The sequence below is a fragment of the Coloeus monedula genome (assembly GCF_965178545.1).
Source record: "Coloeus monedula genome assembly, chromosome: 16".
Classification (NCBI taxonomy): domain Eukaryota; kingdom Metazoa; phylum Chordata; class Aves; order Passeriformes; family Corvidae; genus Coloeus; species Coloeus monedula.
This window is the reverse complement of record NC_138796.1, coordinates 16,859,219-16,885,881: the sequence shown is the minus strand read 5'-3', so window position 1 is coordinate 16,885,881 and position 26,663 is coordinate 16,859,219. Positions and strand designations below refer to the sequence as shown.

The window sequence follows — 26,663 nt, the reverse complement described above, 5'->3', positions numbered from 1 at the left end:
CAGTTAAGGATCATGTCTTAGAATACCCAACTCACTACTGAGTTAGTGTTCACAGAATCATAGGATGGCTGCGGTTGAGAGGAACCTTAATGCTACTCTAGTTCCACCCTCCTGCGATGGACAGGCATCTTCCACTGCTCCTAAGACTTAGTGCTAAGAAAAACTGAAATGCCAGAAGGATGGATACCCCAGCCCAAAACTTAACACAAGTTGTCATCAACACCAGAACATTAAAACCAAGCACCCTTCTCTCCTCCCAGATGCATGCAGCCCTCTGCACACAGAATTTATCCACACTCATCCTCTGTAATGCCTCACTGACAGTTCCAGCCTTCAGCAATGACCAAAGTGCTCTCAGGATTACTTGGTTTTCAGCAGCTCTGAGTTTCTAATGTTCTACGTAAGAAACACGTACTTCCTTAATGCCCCAAGACAGCTCTGACAGGCTTTAGAAAATGCCACAAGAACGTTGTGTTACCAAGAAAGGTTTTATTCTTTTTGCCAGTAGCTTTGTTAATTGCACAAAAAAAAAAAAAAAGTTGCCATTTAAACATTTTCACACATCCTATTCTGAATGACAAATGTTAATTAAAAACAAGGCAGGAAAATAAAAATTCACAACCTTAATGAACTACAGGATCTATCATTGAGGATAAAGGAAACTGCTTTTCTTACAAGCTTTTCACAAGTGTCACATTTTCTCTTTAAAAAGGAGGGAGTCAAAAAAAAGCAAATTGCTAAAACAAATCCTCATAAAAAGAAACTTTACAGAATTGCCAACAATATTAGGACAACATTGACTAGCCAGTTTTATTAGAGCATCTCTCAATCCACTGCTTCCCCCATTTCCCTCCCCCAAATCTCAGGCCTAGGAACAGACTGAAATCCACGTTCAGAGGCTACAGACATAAATACAAGAATCTGAGTGAGACTGACAGCAATCTCAACCGGCATCTGGAACAGTCCGGATTCCCCCATTTCCATCCCTCCTCTTCACAGCCACATCAGAGCTCTTGGTCTCCTCCTGCTCCTCCTGGGCACACCTGTGACTGTACAGCTGTCCAGGCAGCACTCTACAGCCACCCACATTGGCTGAAAGCTGCAACCAGACCTTCCCAGGATAAATTACAGTGTTAAACTAGTCCACATCTGCCACTCCCACAGAAATAACCACCTCCATTCTGGGAACTACAGTATTTCTAGAAACAAACTCTGCAGCAGTGAGCTGCCTAGGGAATGGTTCTTTGAATTCAGTATGGAATACCTGTCACAGGCCTTGAGACCTCCTTTGGCATTCTCTCTGTATCCAAAGGCACCACAAACTAACAAAGATCCTCCATTACCTTTGCTCACACCCATTCACCTTCACTCTGGCCCAAGAGGGCAGGGACAGGTTCAGCACAGTTCACTCTCAACTGCACATGGGACAGTACCTCCTTCTTCCTCCCAAAAAATTTTTTCCTGTAGTCTCATCTCCTGCCCTCAAACCCACAACTTCCCTCAGATGCCCTCAATGCATAATTCATATGAGAGATTTTTTTTTACTGTGGCATGTTTAACGAAGGACTTCAGATGTTAACAGCGGAGTTCTGGGTGGCGAACGGTGTGCAAAAGCAGGTAAATGGCTAGCTATCCTGGAAATTTTATGTGCCTTTATTGTGAATACCTACATGCAGGATGGCAGTGGCATTGCCAAAGGAACATGGGTGTAGAACTATTATCGCCCACACACAGTGGCCAAGAGGCAGTGAGGTCTGAGAGCTCTGTTGCCAGGTGTTCACCACACGATGTAAGTAATGCAGAATACAGTATTAGCCCACAAGGAACAGTCATCACAGGAGGTGAAATACTCAAAGTAACATTTACAGCATGAGGCATTAGATGTTGTGATTCAAAATGAGTATCTGACACTCTGTTTCTTAACAAGGTGCCCCTGAACCATACGTACATGCTGCACAAAGCAGAACCTGGTAAGAAATCCTAACCCAGGGGCAATTTCCTTACATAGCCATTAAGTTCCTAGAAAAAAAATAAGGTGGCAGGGGCAGATGTCAGGAACACAGCCTAATTTGAATCTGTCTTCTTTCCTTTCAGAATCCCAGCCCAAGGGAGGAAGGAGATTATACCACTGAGAAGTGATTTTAGCCAAAGTTTCTCACTGGCATTTTTCTAACACTCAAATTTAAAATGCAAGAACACTCCCAAAAGGCTAATACTGAGAATTGGAAAAGAAAAACCCAAACAGACCAAAAAACCAAGCCACACTCTGTGCATTTTTAGTGACAGGCATCCTTTGGACTCTGGGCTGCTCTGCTATCTACACTGAGAGCATCTCTGATCTCTAGCCTCGGCATCTGCAGTTCATGTCGCCCATCTCTAGACTAAAGCTCAGCAGTGGTCTTAGCCTCCCCAGTTTCAGTTACTGGTCTTTCTAGAAGTTGGTATCTGGCCACAAGCAGAGTCACCGATACAGGGAGAAGGCTCATGTTGTGCTAGCTTGTACCCAAAGTAGTAACACTAAGAACATGTATGGAAAATCTGACATGTATAAAGATCACTAGTCAGTACACAAAAGTATCCCTGTGAGGTAGGTAACCATCACCCACCTTTATAGATGGGCAAACTGGCTGACAGATGTGACAACCATGCAAAGGCCAGAGAGTGTGGAAAGGAGCTCAGGAATTTCAATCTCTTGAATCATTCTTCTCTCCCCTTTCAGACTCACCACTCTGCTTGTGACACTGCTATAATCCAAGACACCTTTGTAATTATTGACTACAAGGGTTAAAAAAATAAAAGCAAGCAGTAACGTAACATAAGCTAAGGCCAGGAACAAGTAAAATCTCTAGCCCAGTTTTTAGGCTCTATGTTTCTCTTGCAGTTTTCTATGCAAACATGTTACTTTCCAATCATGTTTTGGATGGGCTGTGATAAACCTTTCGGAGCCTCACTGACATTGGCATTCTCCTATTTTCAGTACAGTTTGCGTTCCCTAAGCTATAGTTGTCTGTACAGGGGAAGACATGGATGCAATGTGTTGTCTTTAACAGTACAGGAATTCTTCCATCAAGGTGCTGGGGAAGTGGAAGTTTAAAAAGAAACAGAATCAAGACAGTGTTGCACGCAAGTCCCCTTACCCTCTGGAACTGCCCTTCTCCTCCATGGGAGGTGCTTTGTTCTCTAACAGTGGCTAATTAGCAGGAATGCTCCTCACCTTACTTGGGACCAAGTGACGTTCACAGATAGATGGGATGTATGTCACCCTGTCCCCTTGATGCAGAGAGTCCAACATTTGCATTATTTCACAGCAAAGGAGAAAAGGGATTGTTAGAAACAGCATCTTGGACTAGCAAACAAAGAGGAAAATTAAAGCAGCCAAGCAGCAGATTTCTGGCAGAGTTGCCTCAGAGCTTCTGAACAATCGCCGCTGTTCCGTCTCATGACTGTCAGTGCATGGCATGGATTTTTCTAATTAGACTGCAATAATCCGAGCCCCCTCCTCCCCCCTCCTGCCACAGTGGAAGGCTCACAGCAGCAGCTGCCTCCATGGCAGGTCTCAAAGTCTGTGTATAAAAGGAAATGGAAAGACAGAGATGGACTGGTCCAGAGTTAAAACCCAGTATAATAATATTAATCAACAATCATCGTATGAACAGTAAGAAGGGTGCAGCCTAATGGATGTAGGCCCTGTACACTGCAGACATGTCGTTGTCAGATTGGTCCAATGCTTTTGCTCGTTTATAGACCTAAAGAGAAATCAGAAAAGGATCAGAGCCTGCTCTTGTGTGAAGCCTTTTCCCAGCAGAAAAACTCCTTTGCTGACCACTGCAACCAGAGAGCTGCACAGTATGCCAAATAATTCAAGTGCAGATGAGAAAATGCCAGCTCTTTCTGTGTTTCCTGATGTAACGTTCTAAGGGTTTCTACAATCAAAACAAATCCAATGCTACCCTAGTCAAAATATATTTCAGTCATTGGTCCCTTGTCTTAGAGATGATGTAATTCTTAGATCTGTGTTCTCTGGTTGACAAATGGCTCTGCTGAATAAATGTTGAAGAACACATCTGAACACTGAACAACTCTTACCTCGTTGGCAGCAGCTGCCATGGGAGTTGGGTGGTTGACAGAATCGCCCAGTGCAATAGCTAATCTAAGATCCTTCTGTATGTATTTCAGGTAGAAATCAGGTTTAAAGTTTCCTTGCAAGATATCTGTTGAGAGGAACCCATGCAAAAAGTAAGCATGACAAAAGTAAGCCAAGCCCATGCTGCAAGGGACTGCAATTCAACACCAATCTCCCTTTCCATTGCTGATCACTACCTTTAGCTCTCCTGTTTCTCTACTCTCTATCTTCATCTGGCCACAGCAGATGATGTCATTACTGCCACTGACAAAGTGAGCTCAGATTTCTAAGCAACTTGCCCTCCATTTTACTTGTTACCCTGCCCCAATGAAATCCTAACTTAAGCCCTAAGCAGTGCTAATTCAGATTCTCAGAAGTCCTAGCTACAAAGGGGAAGGAATGGGAACTCGGCTCTTGATTTCCAGAATGCTTAAAATAACCGTAATCCCAGACTGATGAAGATGGGACTGTTATTTTCTAACTTCTGCCACTATCTGAAAATCTGCTAGATTGCAAAAAAACCCTGTGAGAAAACAATGTAAGAGAACTTTACTTTGGCACTTCTGGTCCAGAAAGATGCTGGCAAGTTGTCCCTGATTGAGGATATCCAGAAGGGTCTGCTGGGACTGGCCAGTCACTTGAGCCAAAGTCAGTCCTTCTGCTATTGTTGCCATGAAGCTGCCTTGGACCATGTTCACGATCAGCATCATCTTGGCAGCATTGCCTACTTCACCTGGGAGCGAGACACACCATTGGAATTCCTCCAGAAGAGAAATAGCAGCCCTGCTTCCCCAGCCCACACAGCAGTAACACTACTAGACTCCTGGCATCAAGCACTTGGCAGCTCTCCCTTCCTCTGAAAGACTTCACAAACTATTCCCATTTTCCAAGCACTCAAAGGAATGGAGAAATCATAAGAAAATGATTTAAAACCAAAAGCATCACAGATCCTCCAAAATGAACCAGCATTCAAAAAAGAAACTTTAGCCTGCAGGCTCTGAAACTGGCCAAGTTCCAGAGGAGCAGGCCAATTTCCCACACTGCCCAAAGGAAAAAGAAAAAGATGACATATACATCTCAGACTCCTTGCTGAAATTCCCAGTCCTTGCACTAAGAAACTGCTGTCAGGCCCTCCATCTTTCAATTACCTAGGAAAAAAGAGGTCTTCCCCATGGCTTGGAAACAGCTGCTGCAGTCCTCATATAAACCCCTGTCACCAGCTGCCAGGATCACAAGCATTCCATCATTAGAGAGCTGCTGGTTTCCTGAGACTGGTGCTTCCAGAAAGCGACCACCTCGGGACACTATCACCTGGGAGAAGAGCATCTCTGGTTAGCTGTGCATGAACAGCAGCAGGAACATCATTTAGGGCATTCCTGCCCCTGAGGACAGAAGCTTAAAGCAGAACAAATAGCTCCAACATTTAAACAGGAGAGGAAAGCACTAATGTGATGTATCACAACTCTATCCTGCAAAGGGTGCCTAAGACCAAAAGTTGACCTCACACTCCAGCAAGACCCTCCTGCACCTATCACTGCTGTGTATGTTTTAAGCAGCTGAACTGACATGCTTTAGTCATGGCATTCTATGTTCCCCAAGGGATCAATGCTGAAGGTGTATATGTGGCATGGGAATCCCAGAAGATTGATCATTGTATTTTCCCCTCTTTCCCAGAGGGGAAAGTCCTTTGACAGATCTCTTCAGGCAGAGGTTTACTAATATGGGTGATTTGCATTCTCCGAATTGACGTTACACAATAGTGCATCACCAACATGTCTGCTTAAAACTTCCCCAAAACCAGCTCCCCTTCATCGTGCAACCACAAACGCTGCCTTAGGGCAGTGGGGAACAATCAAGATGCCAAAAAGAAATCATAGATACCACAGCAGAAGTAATCAGAACACTTCTATGGAAATTGTATAATAATATTTCTACAGAATGAAATGTGAAGACATTCCTCTTCCCCAACCAGAGCATTTAAACTAGGCAGATTATGCATTTTATCAGTCATTAATCCAGACAGGGTTTTACCCTCCAGTTTGCTACAGAATACCAACCTGTCTACAAATATTTCTTAAGGGATCAAAATTTGGCTGTCTGTTTGCACTGGTGCCAGGTAACAGCTCTGCCAAATCTACAGGCTTTGCTGGTATCACCAGGGAACATCTCATCCGACACTGTTTGGTGGTCAGGATCTGACATGCTATTTTGTCTTGTTTGCCTGGAACTTGAGACTCTCCCAAAAGAAGCCCAAAGATCTCTAGAAGCAGTTTTATTACCAACAGGTAATAAAGCACCTAAAGCAACACAAACTGCAGAAGTGCTGCTGAATCACAGCTGTTAAGAGGTTCAGCTCAGAGATTACCTGGGCCAGCTCTGTGACTGTATCTGCATCCACGGTGGACATATCCACGTAACACTTCCCTGGGCGAATCCCCTGCAACACTCCACTTGGACCAAGCACCAGCTGTGGAGAACAGAAGAGCGGTAAAGCAATAGGGTGTCTGCAAAGAAAGCCCAGTTCTGCAGGAGTCCAGCTGAGCCTGGCACTGCAGTGGCAGACCCCCCCAGAGAGCTATCATAATTTTTGTTGGGACATGTATTTTTTACACAGCTGCACTGCTCAGGATGTAAAATGACCCAGGCTACCGTGGTTAGCAGGAATCAGAACTGGCATTCAGTGACTGCCATCTCATAGTCTAACCAGCAGAGGTAAAATAAGAGCTAATCCTTACATCCTTTGCTGCTTTTGGATCTGATACACAGGCAAAGGTGATGTCACAGGTGGAGACTACTTCAGCAGGGGTTCTTCCCAGACGTGCACCCTCCTGGATGAACAAATCACACTGCAAAAGGCACAAGTCCAAAGGTAAGACAAATTAAATACAAAGCAAATGGATTCTTTGCATTTTGCTGTAAAAACTCCACTGCTAGACACAACTCCAAAGGAGTCAGGCATGTTAATTACACAGCAATGTCATCTTCTGTTGCTTTGTCTATGCACACACGCACACACACACACAGCTCTTTTGCAGCTTTTCTGAAGAACAGGTGAAAAACTTTGAAAGAAAGACACAAAAAAACCAAAACCCTTAGGTGAAGCGATAAGAATGTTGTGGATTGGACAAGAAATTATTACGGAAAAAAGGGAGATTTAGGGGAAAAAAATAGGATATCGCAAAATGTGTTACTGGACAGGGATATGCACAGCTGAACCTGACATGTTTCAGTGGGCTGCTGCTTCAAAATCTTAGCTCCTTCTTACCCTATCCCCTCATACCAGCCATGTTTTGCTCTTGAAAAAATAAATCTTTTAATCCCCTTTTAAGACAGTAACCACAGCGCCCTATCTACTTTGATATTCCACAGCATCTTAAAAGTACCACATCTCCCCCAGCTACCTACTTTTCCTCCTCCACTACAAAGACTAACACTGTCTAGCATATAAGTGCAATGCATTGTAAGCTCATTTTTCAATCTGAATACCCCTATAAAGCCCTTTCTCCATCCTGGTCTCATGACACAGTAGGTCTTTGACAGAACCCTTGCTACCACAACATGACTAGCACAATAGATGTAGACTAACCTGCGGCTGAGCAGCACATCTCACCACACCTCAATCTCCTGAGATAACTCCCCGCACCTGGCCTTTTTGGCCAGATGCACGACACACTGACATGGTTATTCCCATCAGCAATATTTTCAGAAGCATGTTACATCCCATTCTTCAACACATATATATTACACAAGGGTGTAATTTTTCTGACAACTCTCTCCTCTTACACAAAAAAGCAGTGGGGAGGGACTGGTGACGTAAGAGTGACCACACTAGAACAGATCACAGCTGCACCCAGTCACAAGCGCCCACCAAGCACCTAGGAAATGGGACAGAACGAAGTGGCAAGCATATCCTTGTGCTTCTTTGGCATCCTCTCCCAGGCACCACTGATGGATGATTACATGAGATACAGGGATAACTGAATGCTTAGGAAAGGTTTAAACACATGCCTACCTTCTCAGCAGTCCGGTTCCAGACGGTGACAGTGTGACCCATCTTCAGCAGGTTGGAGACAATGCCACTTCCCATCAGACCAAGGCCCAGAAATCCTATCCTGAGGGTATAGATAAACATTAATGCAAGAGAAAGCAATCAGTGTCAGTTTCTCATGGTGCTGGAAATGATGAAGAGCAAACTGGAGCATCACCAGCAAAGAAAATACCCAAACAAATGTGTTCCACTGCAGTCACAGCTACAACGGGCAAATACTGAGCTTTAAAAGCAAGCTGAAATTTATTTTGCTTACCAAGCATCCCTAACAATTTCCTGAAAAAAAGACTTTAGCCTACTTCAGAAGATCACCTAAATATTAAAGGTTTGGATGGTCTGGGTTCTTTTTGTTTGCTTGGGGTGGTTTGTGTGTGGTTTTTTGTTTACTAAAATTACTGTTTGTGTGCTTTCTGTTGCCAGTCATTGCCTTACTGAAGTTAAAGGGAACATTTAGAAATGAGCAGGTGCTTCTCTAATTAATCTTCTGATTAATTAAGTCACACATACAATGCTTGCTTGTGTAATTGAATGATACATTACCATCTTTATTTTAATGAAGCCCAGCAAGGACTACTGGGCTAAGCATCATGGCAGACCAAAGACCTAGTCCCAGCTCTACAGCTGCCATTTCAGACACAGGAAGAAAGGAAGCATTAGGCCAGTACAGGTCACCATCAGTCCCAGAAAACAGCCTTCCCCTCCTCCGACCAGCTGGAAAGAGCTTTGCTTCCTCCATTCAAAAAAAAGACAGTATGCCAAGAAGTCTCTACAATCACCTGCAACAGGAATTCCTTTGCAGATACTGCTGCAAGAACCCTTTTATCCATCATGCAGCTTCCCACAAAACCCAAAGTTTTCAGAGAGATTCTGAAGCCTTCAGTTACATCCAAGGTAACTTCACAACGAATCTACCTGGCAATTCCGCTGTTAATTCTGCAGAATTAGCCACACTACAGTTGCACTGTGGCTTTCACAAGCCACCTGTCCTCCAGCATGCTGCCTTTTCTCCAAGTAAACTAATTTAGACAGGGCAGAGCAAATCACTACAGGCTCCTTACATGGCCCAAATAAGGTCTACCTATTTTCAAGTCTCTAAACCAGCAGAGATATTCCTTCCTTCCCAACCCACCTCTGAGACGCATTTTCTTGAGAGACTGTTTTACCTGAACAGCTTCACTGTTATTTTTGTTCCCCTGCAGTACAGGTAAGAACTGACATCCCATGAAAACTGCCTGAACAGCAAACAGCAAACAGCAAGAGCGGCCTGAACGCAATTTGAACAGAGCAGAAGTTACAGAGCAAAACAGGAAGCTCAAGTTAGACGTCTCTCACTCTAGAAAGGAGAACAGGGGTGTTAGGAGAAACCAGAAAGCTCATGTGCTACGCAGCAATGTTCTTGTGATGGCAGAACACACCTGCCTCTTCCTCTTGTCTTCTGCATGCTCAGGAGAGCAATTAAACAACCCCAGACAACTGCCAGGCACTACTGGAGACAGATCCCCTTTTATCCTCCTACGTCATGAGACACTCTGGAATACTGCTGCTAACATCCTGCAGTGGGACCTCCTGAAAAGGGCAACTGCAGAAACACCCTGAATTGGAGACGTATGCAAGACAGAACTTACTCTGAATTTTGTGTTGTACAGCCCGCTTTGTTTTTAGCTGTCTCCCTCCCATCTTGCCCCCCCGAACAGTTTCACACAAGGACAGAAGGAATGTGCAGTTGAAGGGAAACGTTAGGTTTATTCATTCTCAGTGACAGGCTGGAGAGTGGCTGTATGTGTGAGCCGGGAAGGAGAGAAAGGGAAAGGGCTGAAGTATGTTGGACATCTTACTTTTTGTCTGTAGGCGTGATGTTGCCATTGACTGCTGTGCTGTCTGCTGCCTGGATGGAGGTGGATCCTGTCTCCTGAGGGAGTGGGGTGGGGGGAGGTGGGGGAAGAGAGGTGGGGGGGAGGGAATAATAAACACAATATAATGCACAGCTCTGGAAGGACTGCAATGCCTCATAACAATAAAAATCCATCAAAACCAAGATTTGCTTTACCTCTTCACAAACCTTCAGCTTCTTTGTGATAGCTTGATAGCAGACAGCTGGCTGTATGGAGAAGACAAAGCATTCAAGGGAAGGACAGTGCTGATTTACTCTGCTGAGCAAACAGACCATATCCTTGTTCCACAGAAACAGGCAGCTCACCCACCCACCACCACCTTCAAAGCAGGACAACTCTGGGGCTTCCCTCAAGGGAAGAAAATAAAACCTAAAAATATTGCAAGATATTAAGATTGTTCTTTCCCACCCTGCCCCTGCAATTCAGCCTGTCTTCTAACAGAGGCACTGCAAACTCCCTTCTGTAGTTCCAACAACAGGCTCCACTGGAGGCACTAGAACCCAGGCCATCCCTACTCCTACATTTAGCTCTCTCGAGCCTGCCATGAAGCCTCACATCTATGCTCACTATGTCTCTGCAGCTGTGCAACCAAAACCTTGGGGTTAATATGAGAAGGCATGTGGCTTTCTACAAATGCTAAGGCAAAGGCTGTTCCTCCCCATGCTGCTTACTTCCAGCTTGTCTAGATAAGACCGCTAGCAGCTCTTAATCCTTCTGGCTCTGCCCAGATCCTCAGCGAGATATGTAAATCCTTTTATGCTTAATTTGATCCTTCCTTTTCCTCCTGATGTTCACTGCTGAATATAAAATCCTGCAAGGCTTCTGAGTCTCGGGAGATAAAATGGCTGTATTTTACATGGAGCTTTTCTGGTCCTGGAAGTTCTCCTGCAACATTCAGTGAACTGACAAGCCTATCCAGATGAAGAAACTGATAGGACAACCATCAAAAACAATCAAACAACAGGATTTTTGAACACAAAAAAAAGCTTTTCTTGTCCATCAATGTTCATTCCACACAACTTATTACACCAGATCTGTCAAAAACAAGTGCTAGATAATCTTGAATTACTTAAAACTATTCACTGTACTTAATGCTAAATCACTCTAAATCTTAAGGCTGGGAAGTACTTGAACTAGTCTAATTGCCAGCCCTCAAAGAACAGAATTCTGGAGCTCTTTATGCATACTCCTTGTATTCAGTTCCAGCAAAGGGCAGGATTCCAAGCTACCCACCAGCATGATGCTGTCTGCCAAATCCTTACCTTCTCTGTCTGGCTCAGCAGGAAGTGATGAAAGTGTGGATCACTGTCCTTCACAGGCTACAAAGAGAAAAAGTACAGCCTCAGAAATAAATCCAGAGAGTAACTGAGCGACCACAGCATAACTCCCTTGCTCTCCTAAGCTGTATGAGAACAATAGCATAAGGGGGAAAATATAAAATGTATCAGCTGTCACAAGCAGCCTGTTTCAATTAAGTGGTTTACATTGTGTTTCATTCTCAAAACCAAAGCCATTCAAACCAAATTCCTCATTTTTGGACATCTGCAGGAAAATCAAAGAAGTATATGAGCAAGATTAACCTGAGAGGAAGAAAATTAATATTCCACTTCTTCCTCTCCCAAGCAAATGAAAACATTTACTTTCCAGCTTCCAAGAAATTCCATAAAACAGCATTCTGGAAATTGGCTGGAGATTGCCACATGCCAAGCAAACCCATCCTAACAGCAACAAGGACTGCAGGCCCAGGTACCACATCTCCCCAGTAAGCATCACACATGCTAGCCTGGAATCACACTGCTCTTACCCTGCTTTACTGATCACTCATTTATTCAACAAAATCAAAAGGTTTTCAAAAGCTGCTTGTGAAGGAAATCAAATGAAACCATCAAACTATCACCCCATGTGATAGTATTCAGACAGGGAGAGATTATCCACATCATCTACAGTTTTGGGAAGTCAGTCTCAGAAATGCTTTTGAAATAAGAAGTGTAAAAATTAGTACAGCAAGTTAAGTGTGAATCTGCAAATAGTTCCACAGAGACAGAAATCTCACTTCCCAGCATATTTCTGAACTGGCCGGGATATTGTTCAGCTTTGTTATGCTGCAGTATGTTCTGACACAAGAAAGAAGATAAGATCTCACTGTTTTACAACCAGACAAAAGGCTCTAGATTTGCTGCCACAAACTCAGATCCTAGATGTTGCAAAGCTTCTCACCTCGCTCACACTCGGTGGCCATTTAAATCCAGCCACTGTTCCAGTCATCACTCTCTTCACTGTACTTGACTCTGGAATTGTGAGGTCCTGAGGAGACAGAAGGAGGATCAGAAAGAGCTTAAAACTGGCTCAGGGGCTGGTCACAGCACGATGATCATTTGAGCACACCTAGACAGCTCTGAAAGCACTATAAATGCCTTCTATTTCAAAGGCCTTTCTGTGAGCATTCATATTTAAACACAGAGTATTATCAACACAGGTGAGGTGAGGAAAACATGAACTGCCAGCGAAGGAATTCAACCAGATTTATGGCTTCTGGAGAGTCCACTCTTCATACCTAAGAAGAATCACTGCACTTGTGCACTTATGCAATGACCAGAGAAACAAACAAACATGCTTGATCCCATATTTTCCACTGGTGGATGCAAAAAGCTTAACAAATGAGTGAAAAACATCATTACAAGCAGAGGTCTGAACTCTTTTAATCCTGCCCTGTCACAAAAGAATAGCCTACCTGTTATCAGGAGAACTTTCAAAGCATGAGGTTGACAGCCACACCTGCTCAAGTTTGCAGAATCCATGAGACAAACTGGTATGTGGGCTGCCCCATCTGCTTCACAGGCCCTGGTTTGTAATATCATGATAGTACTTAACATATTGGGGCTTTTACTGTTGAGCACATTAAACTTTATCTTTTACTTCCCCAAGACATATAGGTTAAAATAGGTCTTTCTGCTGTAGGTCAGACACATGCTATAGACATATAGGTCTTTATGCTACATGAAGAGAACGCACAGGACTTCTGCGTAATATGTGCCGTCTTCCTCTGAAACGAGGGTTCAGTAATGGGAGTCACATTATCTCCCCTCCAAAATGACTTCCTGAAAATGCACAATATACCTTAGTATCCACACAGAAGCACAAGAGAAGGACACTGTTTGCAAAAATGGCCAGGGCAAGACCCCTGGAGTTATCCCAGAACGATGCAACTGTCTGAGTGCTAGCAGGACAATGCAGACATCAGTCTCCAACCTTGAAGTGTCTAGGGAGAGTCCTGTGTACTTCAGCTGGTAAAGTGTGGATAAAACCTGCTTTGATACCTATGAAGTTCTGCTGCTCCTTTGAAAATATTCATATAAGCTTAAAAATGAGAGTATGTGAATGATCATGTAGGGCCACAGAGCCTTTTTAGACAGAGCACACCTCAGCAACAACTGAATTCTTGAATTTTATGCATCCTTATTGCTTGGAAAGGCAGAATTTGGACTGGGATGGAGAAAAAACCTGAAATCCTATCATCGTATTAATTCAGGACAACAACATAAAATGTTTTCTACTGTAGGGCTAAAAACTTGAGGAATTTATGAGAACCAGGCAAGAGGACAAGATTTTAAAATTATTTCACAGGCTGAAAAACAGTATTAAGGCAGTTGTTACATTTTCATGGCAATTATTTTAATTGTTACTTTCCAGAAGCCATAAGGCTTACTTTCCTACCTTATCCTGCTTAATTTCCTATTTTGTGGCCAGGCAGTTATCACACAGCTGGCCACCAATTTGTGGCAACTTTAAAACCAGTCTGCTTGCTATGTGCCAGTAAAATAATGTCTACTACCACAGTCAGCTCACTCAAAGCACTCCCATGCCCTGAGGTACTCAACACAGTAAAATCTATGCATGGAATGTGTCAGCACAATCAGAATTCTCCCAGCCATTAGTTTTGATCAACTTTGGAATGAATCTAGCTCAAAGACACAGAATCATTTTGCAAGTGAAAAAAAAGGTCTTGTGGCTTATTTTAACAGAAATATGTGGAGGCACAACATGCTTATAGGAAGACACTTAAAAAAGTGAAAATTATGTTGCCAGTGAAGCGTTTTCCTGCATCAGTCAAGACATCAGTCACGACAATTAGTTATAATTCATAAATATGCATCCATTTCTCCCCTCCTCCAACTTCCCTCAAAAGAAGAAACTGATGGGATTTGTAGCGCAGCCTAATTTCACAGACACTGGTGCTAAAAAAGAGCCACTATTTCCTTCAATCCCTTAGGAGTTGGACTTGATGATCCTTGTTTGTCCCTTCCAAATCAGGATATTCTATGACTCTATTCTATGATGCCTTCATAGCTAAAATCTGAGATGATCAGCTTCATTTTACTACATCAAGAGAGAGTCTGCTGTTCATCCAGCGAAGGCCAATCCATTCACAATTCTGGAGAGCAAAGAACACCATCTTGACTTGCATCCTGACTGAAAGAAAAGACTGTGAAGCACAACATGAACCCCTTGAAGCGCAGGTGAGCAAGCATGTTGCTGTATGGTGTTTCAGCTGAAGTGTCCCAGTTGTCTTCAGGTGTAGTCTCCGATGGAGCACGTGCCTCGTAATAATCCACCAAAATAAATATCCATTTGGAATAGGAAGATCTAGACCACAACAGTAAGTTCCACAATAAAAAGGATGGAACTCTAAATGAGGGTAGACAAAGCGCTGCCACAACATTTAGAAATATCAGGGAAGTAGTGGGGATAAAATAATAATGCTCCTTTATAATGGAGGATATGAACATATCCTAAAGCATAGAAGCTGAAATGAAGACAATTCTTCTGGTGGATTCCCCAGGTTACGAATTTCTTCTTTAAGCCCTAGCCCCTAAGTACAGAGGTTGAAGTTGAGCGACTACTAATCACCTGATCATATGAAGTAGATGAGATGGGAGAAGTCAGGAATCAGATGAAGACCCATATCTCTTCGCTAATCCCACACAAATTGAACTCGAGGGATGGCAAGATGAAAGATGGAGTCTCCCGATACAGCTTTCAAAGCCCTCTCAAAGATACGAACAGAGCCACTCACAGTAACTAACTGGTAAATATCACAGGAAGAATCAACAATATGCTTGCCAAGGGTATCAGGCAGCCAAATGGTCTAGAAGTAGCAACATGGAAAAGCTTAAAAAAAGGGATATTGACTGAACTGATTCCTCCTGCTGGCCTGTTAGTCAAGGTGCCAGTCAGCCCTCAAGTCCAGATGCCAAGTCCACGGGCACTGGCGGACATGCACAACACAAACCTTCTCATCCTTGGGTGGGCGCCCCCGCTTTCGGGGGCTCTGATCCTGGGCTCTTTTCAAGGGTGACTTTGATCCTCTCTCTGACGAGACAGAAGAGACCCTCTTTTTTCCTTCCCCTGTGCCCTTCTTCACCTTTCCTTCAGACAAACTGGCTTTGCGTTTCTCTTCACCAGCAGATTGCTTGCCTCTTTCTTCACTGGAATTACGCCGATTCTTCTCTTCAGTGGAGTTATGGGAAGACGCCTGAGAGATTATAGAATAGAAGATGGTAAGGAAAGAAGAGAAGAGATGGAATGATTTTCATGCAAAACCAAGGATGTGAAGGAGCCTGTGCTGATTACTATCAAGCAAAACAGCAGCACAGTAACTTGAAAACTACGTATCTGTTAGCCCTTTGGAGTTGGTGAGTGAAGTTCCTGGTTAGTTCTCCTGCAAAAACACACCAGTTTAAGCAAGCACATAACAGAACAGGCCACGTGAAGACTTGCCAGGACTGTGTGAGCTTCCAACATACTAAAGAAAAGATTAGTAGATACCAAATTCTTAAGACTGATTTACCAAATCATCACAAGCAGATCAATTAGCCTCTTCAGTTTCTCCATCAGTTTAATAACACTTTTCCCCACCAACCAAGATTAAATGGGGAAGAAGAGAGGATAGGAAACAAATCCCAAAAACCAAAGGAAGGAAAACAAAACCCCTCTCAACCTGCCAGAGGCAACAAACTCCTTTCACATAACAAAGCATCTAATCATCATTCATGCCAAGACCTGTTTTGATGCACACAGTGAAAAAGAACCCACTCACCTGGTCCTTGCCTTTGGTTTTTCTAAGAAACTCCTCTACAGCATCCACAGCTTGCTGGAAGCGCTTACCCTTGTTAATCTTTATCATTTCCTCTTTGTGGGGGTGATAAGGCTTCAGCTGCTCCACTTTGATCCAAGCACTTGAAACAAAAAAAGAAGCTAGTTATATTCTCCGAACAGCAGCTTTCTCAATCATCCCCCTTTGAGAAACACACAGCTACATTTCCTCCCCCAGATCTACTGATGACAACAGCCCAAACTCGCTTACTATCTAGAAACTGAAGGGCTGCCATTACTGCATTCACTGAGGATTTTGTTCTGGCACTTCTTTGTTATTTCTTAAGTTTTATCTCCTCTCAATCTAGCACTGTCCCCTCTAAGCATTATTCATATTCTCTATCTGCAAAACAGCTTCTGGATGTGATCGAAGGATGAATTTAAAACAATGGCGGCCCAATGACTGCTCTTGTTTCACCAGGAGGAACACCCAACAGTCCCACGCCTCCAGGTAAAGTAGCCAACACCACAAATCTGCTTGAGAGGTCGTTGAAAGCAAAGTTCACCTAACAATTCTCAGCTATCAATCCCTGGTTCAAATATACTGAGCACACAGGAGTCTAAAAACACTGTAGGAAAAAAACCCCAAAATTATGTATCTCACTATAGAGCTGACCACACAAAGCAAATACAAAAGCCACAGCTTATTGCTGCACATATTTCTGATGTACTCTGGTATTCTGCATGAAAACAACAATTTTGTTTTTGAGATAAAAGAACTATTTCCTTCAGTTGCTATTTTAACATAACCTGACTTGTACAGTAGCAAAAGCTACTTCCACCATAATGAAAACAGAACTGTGTAAGTTTTGAAAACCCTTCCCTTAGTTAGGACGGCCAGTGGTACTTCTTAGCACACAGCAACCCAGCACACAGCAAAAAAGAGGCAATCAGATTTTCTCTTGTCCCCAGATATCTCTATGTTACATAGACTATCCACAATTACAGGTTTTAAATATTCCCCACTGCAGTTTAGCTCCTGCAAGTAGATGAAGTGATTTAATACCTGCATTTTCAGATACTGTAAGCACCATATCGCATAGTTAAACTGAACGTGAAGATTAAAACAACAAAAAATAATAGTAATGTTTTGCTGAATCTTGATTGTCCTTTCTTCACAAAATAAACTCTATAACTTCATTAACCTTTCTCCTCAATGGCAATAGCAATTGTTTGTAATCAGGAATCAACCTTCTCAAAGTAGACTGAAACATTTTGGGTCTCATTTGCAGAGACAAGACCTCCTGCTAGAACTGACTGTGGAAAATGCCAGCACCCTTTCCAAAGAAGCCAGTGCTCCTGCATGCAAAGCTGAATCCTTTCACTTAGTTCACACCATTTTAAGAACTAACTTAATATACTAAGTCAAATCATTGCATTCAGACTAGAGTCTGAGTCCAGCAGCTACTCAAGGAATCTCTCCCAGCTGCCCAGACATTACTGTGAAACATACCTTAAAATTATCTTACACTGTAAAGCTTGCCTGTATGACAAACATCCCTGGGTACCACAGAGCACCAGCTCATGAGAAGCTTTTTGTTATGTGTATAAGGAAACAAAATTTTGGGCCACAATATAAAAAAAGCATGTTAAATGTTGTTGCAGGACTGAACTTCTAAATAAAAATAATTTCTTTTCTCTCAAGGCATTCTCTTAGGTTTCTGCACATCCTATCCCTCCTCACTATACATGTTCATTAGCTTCCTTTTTCATTCCTTTTCCTTTGGTACGGAGAAAGCCTGACACAAAGTTTTCTGGTTCCTGGCTTCACAGGTGCATCTTGGTCCTTGTGATCCACCAGGACAAAGAACTAGATATCTCAGAGACAAATTAATAAGTGAAAAACAATCTTAAACGCTGCCTCAGTTAAAAATAAACTTTGAAAAAACAGGGGAAAAATTAAATTGGTCTTTTCCTTTCCAGTTTCTTTATGCATCACCTACCTGGACAACCTTCTGTAAGAGATGAGTGTGTCTTTGACATCAATGTCCATAAACCAATTGCATGCAGTGTTTCAAGCACTTGAAAACAAAAGAACTTTTCACCAAACAAAATCATTCATGTTTATACACCAGATCTCAATGAAGGCCAGTATTTAGATAAGTCTCAAGGATACAACATATAAAAGGAGCTACTATTTCTGTCCTGATTCAGCAATGAACCAATGCCTGAGAAAAACATTAACGATGTTACTGAAGATGTCATATTTAAGATGAAATTGCGTTCATACTGCTGCACAGTCACCTGGCATCTGTAAAGAATGGGCTACATGGAAAGTGAAAAGATGTAATAAAAATACCCATTAGCAACGGGTTTCTCTTTTCATTTCTCCACACTGTTCCTCATCCTCTCCAAAATACCACTCTTAAAAAACCACTACTCATGTCAAATCCACGTTATAACCAAGAACAATAACCAAAACTTAGAATAAGCAGAAGCAAGTATGAAAGTGACCTGCAGCTGCAAGGAAACAGTGGCACAGAGAGATGCAGAGACACCAGATTCAAATCCCTGGCACAAGCTTGGCACAGGCAAGGAGATCTTCAAACCCTCACCATTCCAGCCACTCTCTTCCTGTCTACAGATACCAACTCCTAATAAGAAACTGCAGAAATGAGATGGAAGAATATCCACTAATCCTCACTTTTTGCAAACCGTATAGCTAGGGATGGAAAACAATGGCACTGTATCTCCAAATTTCTATTTACCACAGTCTAGGAAAAAATTTATTGCTTTAGACTGTAGCACTTTAGATGCCCACACTAAATGCTAACACAACCAGTTCTGAAAGTCAAAAGAAAATTGCTTAGTTATTTACAAGGCCAGTGTGTGTGAGCACATGACAGAAATCAAGACGGATTTCCTTCTGCTAAAAGGGAGCATCCCAATCCTCATCAATTAAATAACTCAAATAACTTAAACTCCGCAACTTAGTATGTAAACTTCTAAAAAAAAAAAAAAATACTAAAATGACCACATTATACTAGAATAAAGGAAGGGATACTTAGATGAAACCAAGAAGCAGGGCAATACTGAAGGAAATTAAGCATTAGGGTTTTTAATTTGTGCAATGAAATACCTCCTCAGTAAGAGGCGGAACAGTTTTGTCTGTAGTGATTTCCAGCTGTGGTACTGTGCCTGCACGAACGTCGAACATTGCAGCTGGCTCTGCTACAGGAACACAGAGCTCTGCATGGGATAATCTGCCTCACTGAGAAGTACCAGAACACAAGCTCACCCCCTCCATCAGCTCAGCCTATCCCTCCAGCCTCTCAGACTGTTAAGGTGTATTTCCAACGGTTGGCAAACTTAAAGCAAGTGTTTTCTGATGTTAGGACCTGAAAGAACATTTCAGAAAGACTACATCCTGAAATTACTCTCTCCTTGAAAACCAGGGAAAACAGTGGCAGAAGAAAAGGGTAGGTGCTTTCATCCCAGTAGGACATGGAGGATGGAAATGTAGTGAGTGTTGTGTTAACATCACTGTGCCTGATGGAACCAGGCTGCAAATTATTACACTTATCTTAGATTGCAAGCTTCCTCCATTTTTTCCTTAATGTATCAAGTCAGGAAGTGCCCCTTGACCCCACCATATTTAGTTTCATGCTGAAGCTTCAAAAGGTTGTAAGCAAGAATGGACTGTCCAGCTTCCTGTTAAGACTTTGATACACACAACTTGCAAGTCCATTTGGCCATTAGGGAGTATCAAAGGGGGAAGGAAGGTGAATGGCTGTGTTTGCACACACAGCTCTGACAGCTGGAGGACTCTCCCTAGTATTTCTATAGAATCACAGTAGAAAGATACCTTCAAAGCAACGATACTTTTAGTTTTGACAAATGTCATAATGAATTCCTAAGCAGGCCATGAAATGTAAAAATATTTTGAACTGGATGAAGCACACCAAGAAAGACTTGTGAATCTGCCAGTCTATTAGTTCTAACTACTAAAAGCAGTAAATGTACACACATAGCAAAATAAAAGTTCTTACTTGACTACTGAAATATCGACAAAGATTTTCTACAACAAGACTGCAGCATGGAAATAATAATAAAAGGGGATTTTAAATACTATCTGAGAAGTACAGTTAGAAACACAGATAAGAGGTCTAAGTTCCACTTCTAAACTAAATTAAAATTGTTGTTTAGATTCCTGTAATGGATGTTGTTACATGCTTGTCAGGTCTGTGGGCAGGAAACATCAACTGTTCTTGATTTTAGATAAAGAATCCTTTTAATGTGACTTACTTTAAGAAGAGACACTCGAATAAACAACTCCTAGACAGACTAGAAAAAAACCTCCTTATCAAGTTGGAGAACAAGGTAATAAAGAGACGTTACATGATTGCCTTAATTGCAATGCACACAATCACTTGGAATAGGACATGGGTATTACATCACTATTATGAACATCAAGGTGGCTTTCACTGTGGTAAAGCATGTATGTACTTCACAGTTTAAACATAAGCAAAATCTGCTTCCATGGGTAGAGAGTACTTATCTTCCAGAAAACCCATTCCTTCAGAAGTAACAGGAGCAACTAACACCACCAACACAATCAACATACAGACCACAGAGCTCAGTAGAAAATTTATCAAAAGTCAGGACTTCGAGAACAGTCTGAATGCACTCATGCCCTCACTTGTATGTCTTGGACCAAAACTACTCGCAGCTTTCCAGTTTATCTATTCCTTTAGTCAGTGCAGCACTGCACAGGTCCAGTACATGGTAATATTCAATTTGCAGGAAAAGGAAAATGCATTTCCTCTGTGCTGTATCCTACGCTAGCCAGAATTTCACAAATAACCAAAACCTATACACTACACCAAAACCTGCCAAACTCATCAGTATGTTTTATGTTATTTATGTGCCTCTGCTCAGGCACATCCATTTCTACTTCTAAACATCTTTCTCCTTACCCTTTAGTATGACAAACCAAAGCCACACAAGTCAGGAAGGAACAATTTGTACTCTGCCTGGAACAGGAGCATTTCTGGCCACAGCAGGCACCTAGGAATCCTCAGAAGGAAGTAAGACTAAAGTAAGGCCCGAGACTGTCTACCTCTCCACAAACTGGCTGGCAACAACCCCCAGAAGTTCGTGGAAGTGACTGTACCCAGCAAACAGCATCACCTTTGCCTTATACACACTGGACAAGAGGTGAATAGCCGATGTCCAGATCCTCTCCTGTTCAACCTCAAAGGGTAAGGCAGTAATACAAGAGCTGCAGCAATGGATCCATGGTACAGAAATGCCATCGTACAGCGTGAATGTGGCAGAAAAAGTGAGGTGCTAAAAACCAGAAGCTACATGCACTAGACCATCAGTATGGGTAAGTGTGCTCCTCACCATCCCTTGGACAGTGACAGCTCTGCACTCTGCTTGCTATTCCTCAGGCTGATCATAAGGTGGTGACATTCTCTGAGTTATGTATTTCCAAGTACTGTTTATACACACACCTGAAAAAAGTATTTGCAAAACCCACTCATTTATTTGTACAAAATAAGTAAAGGGATCTTCTCTTCATGTTCACATTTTAAGTGAAATAATTTCTATTTTTCCTCATTTGGCTTATTGATTATGCTCAAACATGAGAATTTTCTCAAGCAACACACTGGTTAGAACAGCACAGTTCTAACCAGCACAGCCTTTTGAAGTTCCAAATCAGAACAGAAGAGGTACACAAGCTTCTCTCTTTTCTCTATCAACGTTATTTGAAAGAAAGGTGAGAGTATTTATTTCTATTCAATTTTCAGGTAGGGTATGCCAATCAAAACCAGCAAATTTCTAATTCACGATTATCTAGCATGATATGACTAAATTTCACAAGCTGGAGATTGGGGGAGGGGGCAACACTACAACAACCACACTACCTTACTGTGCCAGATGACTGGATTTGCACCAGCCAGAGCTCTAGAATCCTGCAATAAATCACTATTATTTTGCAGCTGTGAACTCTTCATTTGCAGTCATGTTATTAATCTCAGCTACAGTATCCAAGACATTTGACCACTTGTCTTAATACAAAAAAAGAAAAATCTGTATTTGATTCAGTATGTGGAATACAAGAATTGAAACAAATAATCAAGACAGAAATAATCCACTTCAGACTTTATTAGCTCAAATAACCATATTTAATATCACCACCAAAAAACATTCTCTGCCCTCAAATCAACCTTCACCTGCCTGAAGTTACTAGAGATCCAAACATTCCCATTTGCATGCAGCACTCACTACTACTCTATCAAGTTTAGACCTTATTTCTTAATGGAAAAATATTTTCAAGTATTAAGCAAAAATAATTTAGCAGTGAAAAATAATTTCCTTAAGAGAGAGTCATCAAATTGCCTCAGTTCTTGTCACCTTTCTTCCAAAAAGTAAAGGGTTTTTTAGTCTTCCACACATATTCACAATTTTCTTCTTTATTGCATTACTTAATGGAAATAGCAGAAAATAAAGAGGAAAACTGAAAAATTAGCAAATTAATTTTCAGTTTCACAAAATATCCACATTCTCAGGGTGTTTTTTTTTTTTTGTTGGGTTTTTTCCCCTACTTTGTAATCATTTAAATCTAAGACAACCACGATTTTGTTCGCATTTGAAATCATTAAATTCTGCCTTGCAAAAAGGAAGTCTACAACAGTTTTGGCTCTCTTATACTGTAAAGTCTTCCAAAAGCACAGCAAGAATGTTTTCAGTCACCAGGTAGGATGGTATATTCTTTCACAAATAGCAATTATATAGTTAATTTTATTCCTCTGGCAGCAAAACAAGAGACTACTGTGAGCTGTACCTTTCTCACACATGATTACATGCTAAAATCTAACCCAGTCATGTCATGCCTAGAAGTGGGGAGCTATCATCACAGCAGCAACTCAAATCCTAAGCTAAATTTTTGCAGTCTTCATACACCCCAGTGAGCAGCTATAGCATGCAATAATAGTTGGATTTCTTCTGTTGTGTGGTTCAAAGGTAATCCTTTACATTGCACTGTGTTAGTAAATATTTCTTCCACAAAAGATCCACATTATGTGGTACAATATTTTCCCCAGATGAAAACAAGCAGGTACATACTGATCTTCTGTTCCAAAAAACTTCACAAAGAAGCACTTTTTTCCTCGAGGTTTCTTCAGATCTTTAGGTGGGTTAACAATCTAAAGGTGATTAGAAATCGAAGTTAAAAAGCACACAGTGACAAATTTTGTGATTTTACCATCCAGTATTCAGCTATCGCAGATTTTTAAAAAGTCTGATTAGGAAGATAGCTGGCATGAATAAAAGTTTGTTCCACTTGTGTAACCTTTAAAATTTAAATTTAAACTTTGTCTTTACTCCCAGAATTGGTTGCTTATCAAGTTTAAAACGTTAATAAAGAGAAAAGCTATCATTCAGTTACACAGGTGACACCTGTAGAGGAGCCTGGTGTTAACTTGATCCAATAACCTAATTTTTATTAGCTGTCAGCCACATTGACAATTCTTTTCCCTGACTCAGGCTGTTACCTCAGCATGCTTAGCCCTCATAACACATAAAAGATAAAAGAAAGGTCTTTCAGAGAAGTGAAAATAATAGAAATGGCATATAAAATTCTTGTTTTTTAATCTTTCATCAGAAAAAACCCCAACCACACCAGAAGTAGGGTCAAACTACCCCAGATAATTCTCAAAAACCATAGCTCTAAAAGAGTATCTTGGGAAGCCAGACTCCTTATTTCTATTATTTAAGACAGTACTGTTAACCAACTTGGAAGACAAGAAACCTGTCTTGCAGAAAGTGACAGGGATTAAACTACTAAAATTGGGAAACACAATCAGTTCCAGAGCTGGCTCTCTGTTTGCTTTTTATTCCATCTGAACTACCAGCTGTTATGGACAGACTGAGCTAATAGATCAAATAAAGCCCTAAACTAGTTCACACTTTAGATTTGTGAGGTATATGTGTTTTAAAAACAAACACAAAAACCAGTGTTAATCTACAACTGAAATGTTTTCAGGCAAAGCTTTTCCTACACAGAAGGAAAACACAAAAAAAATCCCGCCCAAACAAAAAAAAAAAAAACAACCCACAAACCATGAAAAACTAAGAAAGCAACAATAAATACAAACAAACTTCACCTTTCCTGGCCACGGAGGGTAACGGCCCAGCTTCCCCCTAGAGAAAAAAGGAAGTATTAGGTACTAGAAACAGAGAAAAAAACCCCAACTATCCCAGTGTCTGCCTTTTCACATGATGTCATACTTTTCATATTGAGAGAGCTACAATTTGCAGTCAAAACCTTCTGTGCAAAGTAGGATACACGGCTGACATCTGCACCTAACTCAGGTCTCTGTTTGACCTTGCAGGACTGTCAGAACTGAAGAGAAGAGCAGCAGCTATGCTGCCTGCAAGATACGAGAGTAATAGGCACTGCAGCACCATAAGTGTGGAGATTCCCTCACATGGAACTGAAAAAAAGCACTGATGCAGGCAATCAGACCAAAGTTCAAGTTGGGACCTTCTATCCATCTGTCTAGAGCAGTTGGTGAGCAAAGCAGCCACCAACTCCCAGCTCAGAAAGCTGATGTTCTGTTTCTCACAGGAAAGCATTAATGGCAGGATCCCCTCAACAGGTACTCCACTATCACTTTCTTCAGGTGCTCACCAACACACTAACTGAAGATACAAAGAGCCATGAAAGAAAGGCAGAAAGTTTCCTTCCTACACTTGCAAATGTTTCCAATATGAAAACTCTGCAATACTAGAAGTAATCACAAAAGATGAAGAGACATTAGTCAGCAGCTTTATCCTTATTTCACCCTTGTCAATGACTTGTGCTGCAGTACTCACAAGATCCCATTAGTAACTGTCTTGCAAGAGACGGGCAAAGAACCTGTGGGGCCCAACAGCTCCTGACACAAAACTTCTCAGCAAGTGGCACTGTAGCCCCTTGAGATGGCAATGCTGCACAGAGAAAACAGAAGCCATGGGAAGGCAGGAATGCTGCCAAGAGCTGTGACCATGACCATGTCTCATATTTAGTGCTCCAGTTCCTGTACTGAGCAAAACATTCGGCAAACCCTTTCTGCTGTTGCTGTCTGATTGTTAAAGTTCCCTGCGACAGCTCTAGGGACAGCATCTGGCTGTCACGTACAAAACTAAAGCAGGATAATCTGCATTCCAACACCAAGAGCAGAACACTCCCCAAATTCTCATTTGAACGAAATACGCTAGAAGTAACTAATCTTAACTTACTTTACTATATAAATTAGACAGCTTCCCAGCACTGTCAATTTTTCAGATGAGAGCTGCAGTTGTCACAGCCTGAAGCATATGCTTCTTATCTGGGTTATCAGTATAAATGCATGCATTTGTGTGTTGGAAATTAGCTACTTCTTTGAGCCCTGGCAGGATAGCCTGGCCCATCCAGCACAGAACCTATGCACTAAGTCGGTGCTTACAGGGCGCGATGGAATGCTCTCACTTCTCCCGACCAGGAAACACAAAATCACAGCTCTGACTATCTGAGGGTAAGACCGCAGTGACAAGGGGAAATGGCTTCTGGGGGCTTCCACAGGGACACCCCAACCTGTAAAGAAACGCTGGAGTGTTGTGCTGCTTCATTAAAGCATTGCCAAGAAACGGTGTCGTGGCTCTCCCTAAACACCTTCTATCTCTATCCCTTCTCGCATTCCTCGGGAGGTGAGTCCGTGCTTACAAGGGAACCCCGCGGCGCTCGTCCCTCCGTCCCGCTTCCCTCACCTCTCCATTCGACACAGCTTCCTTCATGCGCCGCCCCCGCCAGCCTCCAGTGCCGGCCCGGTTCACAGCCCAGCCTGCCTCCCGCCGGCCCGGTGCCCCGGCTCCGGGCCGCCTCCGGGCCGCCTCCAGCCGCTCCTCCCACACCGCCCGAGGGACGGCGGCGGCGATACCCGCGACCCGGCAGCGGCCCCGCCACTCGTCCTACCCTGCCCTGCCAAGCCCCACCCTGTCCGCAGCCGCTCTCTGGAGTCGACCGCGGGCTGACAGCGCCCAGGGCGGCCCAGCCCGACTCGGCTCCCGCTCCCAGGGCCGGGCATAGCCCCACCACCGCCCCGCCTGCGTCTCCGCAGCCGCAGCGTGATTCCGCTGAAGGCGTCCGGCCCGCACGCTCCGCGGCCTGTCCGCGGCCGCCGCCCGGCTCGCGCCACCACTCACCACACCAAGTCTCCGAGTCTCAGACTCACGGCCGCCATCTTACCGACACAGACCGGCCGCGCCGCGCGGGGGCTGCCGGGAACGGGAGCAGGGGGGAGGGGGCGGTGGCCGCGCCCATTGGGTGGGCCCGTCACGTGGGCGAGCGGTCTGTCACGTGGGCGGGAAGGCTGTCAGCGGCCCCCCCCCTCTCCCCCGTCGTGACGGCAGCGGCGCCCATTGGCGAGCGGGCCGCGGGCCGGGGCAGCGGCGGGGTCACCCGGCCCCACTGCCGGACGCG

At 43.0% G+C, this 26,663-nt stretch overlaps 1 protein-coding gene across 2 annotated transcripts; it reads right to left on the bottom strand.

Moving 5' to 3' along the window:
* Window positions 1–475: 475 nt before the first annotated feature.
* On the bottom strand, window positions 476–26,482 carry GLYR1 (glyoxylate reductase 1 homolog). 2 transcript variants are annotated; one of them, XM_082292229.1, is made up of 16 exons: window positions 26,387–26,482; window positions 24,328–24,364; window positions 23,288–23,367; window positions 16,161–16,299; window positions 15,354–15,596; window positions 12,281–12,367; window positions 11,326–11,382; window positions 10,219–10,269; window positions 10,007–10,080; window positions 8,136–8,235; window positions 6,859–6,969; window positions 6,489–6,590; window positions 5,272–5,434; window positions 4,677–4,856; window positions 4,087–4,211; window positions 476–3,746 (listed from the first exon to the last, which is right to left on the bottom strand). In XM_082292229.1, exons 1-16 carry the CDS (start codon window positions 26,422–26,424, stop codon window positions 3,672–3,674), a joined length of 1,662 nt encoding a protein of 553 aa, XP_082148355.1. In that variant the 5' UTR covers window positions 26,425–26,482; the 3' UTR covers window positions 476–3,671. The 2 variants fall into 2 exon arrangements, with proteins under 2 accessions (XP_082148355.1, XP_082148356.1); XM_082292230.1 differs by having other exon boundaries at window positions 6,489–6,587; window positions 26,387–26,458.
* Between the last annotated feature and the right edge of the window lie 181 nt (window positions 26,483–26,663).